Source organism: Monoraphidium neglectum (genome assembly GCF_000611645.1).
Source record: "Monoraphidium neglectum strain SAG 48.87 unplaced genomic scaffold scaffold00267, whole genome shotgun sequence".
NCBI lineage: Eukaryota > Viridiplantae > Chlorophyta > Chlorophyceae > Sphaeropleales > Selenastraceae > Monoraphidium > Monoraphidium neglectum.
This window is the reverse complement of record NW_014013361.1, coordinates 4,881-10,462: the sequence shown is the minus strand read 5'-3', so window position 1 is coordinate 10,462 and position 5,582 is coordinate 4,881. Positions and strand designations below refer to the sequence as shown.

At 61.3% G+C, this 5,582-nt stretch overlaps 2 protein-coding genes across 2 annotated transcripts in view; both read right to left on the bottom strand.

The window, feature by feature from the left end:
* Positions 1-290, bottom strand: part of MNEG_2373 (hypothetical protein) — a gene marked incomplete at both ends in the record, with an annotated part of 6,931 nt that extends 6,641 nt beyond the window's left edge. The window contains one exon of the mRNA XM_014049148.1: positions 138-290. Coding sequence (XP_013904602.1) covers positions 138-290 — 153 coding nt within the window. The remainder of the gene's footprint in view (positions 1-137) is intronic.
* A 2,706-nt stretch (positions 291-2,996) lies between these two features.
* Positions 2,997-5,582, bottom strand: part of MNEG_2372 (hypothetical protein) — a gene marked incomplete at both ends in the record, with an annotated part of 5,907 nt that continues 3,321 nt past the window's right edge. The window contains 6 exons of the mRNA XM_014049147.1: positions 2,997-3,169; positions 3,482-3,753; positions 3,994-4,216; positions 4,544-4,679; positions 4,908-5,177; positions 5,420-5,540. Of these exons, the coding sequence (XP_013904601.1) occupies positions 2,997-3,169; positions 3,482-3,753; positions 3,994-4,216; positions 4,544-4,679; positions 4,908-5,177; positions 5,420-5,540 (1,195 nt within the window). The remainder of the gene's footprint in view (positions 3,170-3,481; positions 3,754-3,993; positions 4,217-4,543; positions 4,680-4,907; positions 5,178-5,419; positions 5,541-5,582) is intronic.

The following is a 5,582-nucleotide window of genomic DNA, read 5'->3' as shown; positions in this document are numbered from 1 at the left end:
GGGGGGGGGGGGGGGGGGGGGGCGGATGATGGAGATGATGGCGGTGATGGTGGTGGGATTTGATGCGGGGCGGGGGCCAGGCAATCTGCAGGCACTGGGGGCTCGGTGCAAGGTGGCCACCCCACGGGGCCACTCACATCGTGCGCCAAGCTGGAGAGCTTTCCTGTGAAGCCTGCAAAGGCGAAAGCCGGTGCCGCGGCGGCGGCAGCAGCGGCACCCTGCAGCGTGGTCAACACAAACAAAATGGACAGTGCCACGACAGTGGCGGCGGCGCGCGCAGTTGGAGGCATCTTTGAGGGCGCGGTGCGAGTTAATCACGCAAGGGGTCGTGCGAATATATTTTAATATGCCCCACCATCCGTGAACGCCCCTTAAGACGCCAGAAAGGTGCGACCCACCCACTGGGCACCGACCACCCAGCGAACAGTAGCTGCCAGCTCCGTTTTGTCAGTGGCACTCTGTCACTAGAGGCACGCTGTACAGTGGGACCAAAATCACGCAACGAACGCATTTTGTGCTCGCAGCTGCTACCGGTAATGAGGACCGCCAGCATCATGGGATTGGATGTACCTCATCATCGCAATGTGCTGCTGTTTTGCACGGCTGCTACCGTACATCCCCCGCGGCATAGCACCCATCATGTTCATGAGGGTTTATAACTCCGTTGAAATAATGAAACCTTGGCAGCGCGTGTGTCACACATGGCACCAAAGTGCTAGACCTGTCCGAGCCAAACAGCACCACCTTGCCCATGCGCATATTCTACCCATGCGATCGCCGCGAGTGTGCGCGCAGCCATGCTTGGAAGGGTTTGGATCCTTTGAAGCAGGTGTGCAGCAATCACTTTTCAACGCAGCGAGCGGACTTGCACCACAGCCGCCAAGAATTCGCAGTGACAAGGCTCGCATGCGCACTGCCCTGCGCTTGGCGCCCTGGCACCGATTGCAGGTGTGGCTCACTTGTGGCTGCGGTTGCGGTTGCGTGTGCACTGCAACAACTCTTTTTTTACCTGCCTGCGTGATGCCAGATCCGTGATATCCTTTGGCCCTGCACTATCTTGACTCGTTCACTGGACTGAATGGACCCAGCTGAAGAAGCCGGGCTGTGCAGCAAGGGCATATGCTGCCGTACGCGGTTGTTGCTGTTTTGACTCGACACTTGGTCAGCATGGGTTTGGCGCCGTGATCGCTGTACCTCCGCCCCCCTGCTTGTCGCCGGGGCCGACATCTGGCTAATGAGCCGTCGGCCGTGTGCAGTCTAGCGGCCCTGCAGCTGCACTGCTGCCGGCGGTCATGCATTTGTCATCTCATCATGTTGATGCCGATGGCCGCAAAACGGTTGACTCCTGCAGTATTCTATAATGCATGTGCAAACAGTTCAGCAAGAGGAGCGAGGGGCTCATGTGTCGTGCGGGCACACGCTCAGTTACCTGCACACACGCTGGCTTGTTTTGAGAGCTTTGCAGAAGCAGCACGCACCCCGCCCGCACACGCCCCAAAGGCCAGGGCAGTCATGCGCTGGCAGCCTAGCGTTTGCTTGGCTGGATGTATATGGAAACAGGTGTTTGCAGCGCGCACCCACGTGCCGCTTTGCGCAATTTGCTGTTGGTGAATCACCTCCAATTTCCTTGCCATTCACGGGCGGACTGTTTACTATACAAGTAACAAACAAGGCCAAGCAAAGGGTTTGCTGCTGATATTCGTGGGCAGCCGCATGGTATGATGGCATGGAAAAACCTCAATCTTTTCTCTTGAAATTGCATCAACAGCACCCAGCAGCATCAAAAACGGTCCGCCCTGACTTCGTGGATTGCTTTGGGCTGGTGGGCTTTGACCATGCCCGGCAAATGCAGGTCTGAGTCACCACCATCTGAGACTCGCATACCTATCGAAACTGGTCAAGGAAGAATGAGTACCACAAGTACCATCGCCGGCTGCAATAATGCAAGGCTCATCGTAGCCACATTGCGGCATGGCTGGCCCAACCAAGCGCACAGCCATCCCGCGGTCCATCTTCCACTAAGCGGGGCTCCAGGCCTGAGGCTGCCCAAAAGCACTCCTGATGGCCGCCTAACGAACGAGCCCTGCCGCAGCCGCCGCCGCGACCGCAGCTGCACCCAGCAGCTTCCGGCCACCCTGAGCGCTGCTGGTGGCGGGGGCGCCTGCGCGGTGGCCGTGGTGGGAGCGTGGCGCTGGCAGAGTGAGTTGGCGGTTCCGCACAGATGGACGATTGGGCAAATCCACACAGACAGGTGGGCCCCGCCCCTCGCAGACTCCCCTTGCATGCATGAAAGCGGGATCCAAAGTGTTCAGCCTTGCAAACAACCACCCACCCTATCTACCCTATATTAACGCCCCCTTCACACGCCCATCAGCAAGAGGCGGCTCACCCGCACCCGTGCCCCCCGCCCCTCCCCGCCTGCAGCCGTGGCCCCCGCCCACGCCGCCGCGCATGGGATAACTTTCTCACCTGATTTGGCCTTTGCCCCGGGCGGGTCAGACACCTCAATGCGCCACCCGAGCTTTTGGTGCTCGTAACAGCCATAGTATATGACGGTCGGCGTCTTCGCGTCGGGCGTCCACTTCAATAGGTATGGCTTGGAGGCCGTGCCGTGGGCGGCCTCGCCGCCGGCGTAGACCACCTCGGTCGCATTGGCGTTGCCGCCGATGGACGAGCTTGTCAGGTACAACGGGTGGGTCTCGCCCGCCTGCAAGTGTGGGACGTGTTGGAGGCCCGCGCGCGCGCGTTGAGTCGCGCTGATGGTGACACTTGAGTGCTCGCGTCTAGTCAGTATATTTGCGCAATCATCAGATAAAAGGGGGGGGCCTTGACAGGACAGTTTCCAATCAGGCCGGCATGCCACTCCTGCTGTCATTCGCTGCCTGTGGCGCGTGGCTTGTGGCGCACTTTGAATGCACCCCAGGAAGGCCAGGCAGTCCGCGCGTTGGTTTGCTCGGGATCCCCATGCGACAGACGCAGCAGCAAACTGCAAATGCTCAGGGGAGGCCCTGCCCAGCAGCACTCGCCTTGATCTTGAAGGTGTAGGTGGTGCCCCGCAGCACACGCAGCACAGGGCTCTCGCGGCCGTTGATCCAGTAGCTGAGGCCCCAGCCCGGCGGGTTGGGGTAGTTGAGGTTGGTGCCGATGGTCACGTCAAACGCGGTCACGCCTGCGGGAGGGGCGGCGGCGGCAGGTGCGCGAGGTGGGTGCGTGGGAGGCAACAGTCGGCGCCCATGGCGGCCTATGAGACTGGTTGGCCACCAGGTGCGGCGTTCGGTAGCTGGGTGCGTTGTGGTTGCCAGGGGGTGGGCGTCTCGCGGGTTGCGCACTACACCTGCGGGGTGTTGAGAGGGGTGCTGCAGAACGGCTTTGCAGCACGTATTTTCATACCCGCAGTGGATTCCCTGCAGGCTATCTGCTTCCCATGTGCTGCACTCAAACGGGACGCAGTAGTAACCCCGCAGCGGCAGAGGACGCGCACCTGACAGGGTCGCCACCGGCTGCCTCGCCCCTTCCGGCGCTGGCAGCAGGCCGGTGCCAGCACTGGCGCTGGTTGGGGCCGCGGTCAGCGGCTTGGTGCAGGTGGAGGGCGTGCCAAAGCTGAATTGGAGGCTTACAGGGACCTCTGGGCTGTGGTTTACGGGGCCGTGGTACAGCACCGCAGGCTGTGCCACAGTGGACCCCTCCGCCAAGGGGCCCGTCGCAAACACCACAAACGCAGGCGAGGGGCCGGTGGGCCAGTCCCGGTCAAACCTGGTCAAACGGGGTGATCGGCACCAAAATGAGTTCAAGGAAGGCAGGATTTTTTTGGTGCTGAAGCAGCCCTGCGATCGTCAGCCATCTGACAGTCGAGAAGGGGCCAGCTGTGAGATGCAAAGTTGCCAGGCCACGAGCCCAGACCTGCATGCATTAAAAACAGCACAGTTCTGGGTCACTGGATTCGCCAGGCCCGCGGCTCCCTCGACCCACTGTCTGCCCGCGCCACGCGCCCACCTGTCGCTCGCCGCTGCCGGGCGAGAGAACGTGACGGATATGACGCCGCCCTCCTTCTTCGCCGCCAGCAGCTTGACATTGTTGGCCGCTGGGGACCCCGGGGGGACGCCGAGCAGCCCCGCGTCGGGGCACACGCCCTTGTTGGCGCCGGACGCGTAGTTGCACTGTTCATGGGATCCAAGGTAGTAATCGACGGCAAACGGCTCGCCTGAGGGGAGGATCCCTGGAAAAGGGTAGCGAGCGGCGATGGAGAGAGCACAAACGTTTTTGGAGGCATGGAGCGCAAAAGCAGCGTGTAAGACGGCACGCATGTGATTGCACACAGCCAGGCGGCCACGGTCATAATAAAGTTTCAGGAAGGGAGCAGGCCCGATAAAACGGCCATAAAAAAGCGAGAAACTGCGCAGGCTGCCGGTGGCCGGTTGAGGGGCAGGCAGCAGTGGTCAGTCAGGCCGACCAGCAAACCGCCAGACACCAGTGGCTTTGTAGTCTGACCCATTTCCGGCCGCATCACAGGCGCGTTGGGCTGCTCAAAAGCACACAAGCCCACCTGCAACGACGACGTCGGACCCGATCATAGCGCTCCTCTTCTTGGCGGGGTCTGCGAATCCAAACGCCATCCAGCTGCGGGGCGGCAGGCCGGACGCAATGAGCGTGGCGTTGATTGTCTTGGACCCCGCGACGCTCTGCAAGCGCAATGGTGTTTGCAAGTTCGGATTGTGGTTGGTTTGTATGTTTCGTTGGGTTTTGCGGGAGCCACAGGTTGTTTGCACACGCGGTGAGGTGCCTGAAAAGCCATTGGGTGGCGGTTGGCACGCGCCTCATCCCACTCGCCTTGCCCCACTCTTTTCGCAAATGGTGAAGCCGGGCGGGGTTGTTGCCAACTAGGCCGCATAATAGCATATGTCCCCCACCTTCGGCCACACGATTTGAAGAGAGCCGCTGAGAAGCTCGCGGCAGTATGTAGGTCCGGCTGGCAGCACCGACGTCATCTTCATAGTGGGATTACCGCCAGCACGAGTGACATCAGTGGGCGATGCAGTGACTGCAGCACTGCCCGCCGTGGTCTTGGCAGGTGCACCAAGGACCACATGCCCAAAATCGGCCTTGAAAACTTCGCACCACACAGCCAGTATGCGGCAGTTGCCCGACAGGTTGGCGTTTGGGACGATCGGCACGGACACCTGCGTAGGATATGTGTGTGTGCGTGCGTGCATGTGTGTGTGTGTGTTGTGTGTGCGCGCGCGTGTGTGTGTATATGTGCGCCCGCGTGCATCTGTGCTTGTTTGCATACATGGTCATGTTAGCTGGCCCATCTCGCCTTTTCAAATGACAGAAGGCCCATAGCAAAGCAAAGGTGGTGCAAGATACACCAAAGCGTCGCCGCCGCTGTCGCGGTCAGAGCCAAGCCGAGCAACCGGCTCACCTGTTCCCCGTTGTAGGCGCGCGTCAGGCGCGCGGGCGCCGCGCGGAAGCCGGCGAGCAGGTCTGCGCGCGAGTTGGACTCGGCGCACCACCAGTGGGCGGCCGGGGCAGCGCCGTCGTAGCTGGGGTGGTGCGGGTGGGGTGTTGGGGGTCGGGGTGGGAGG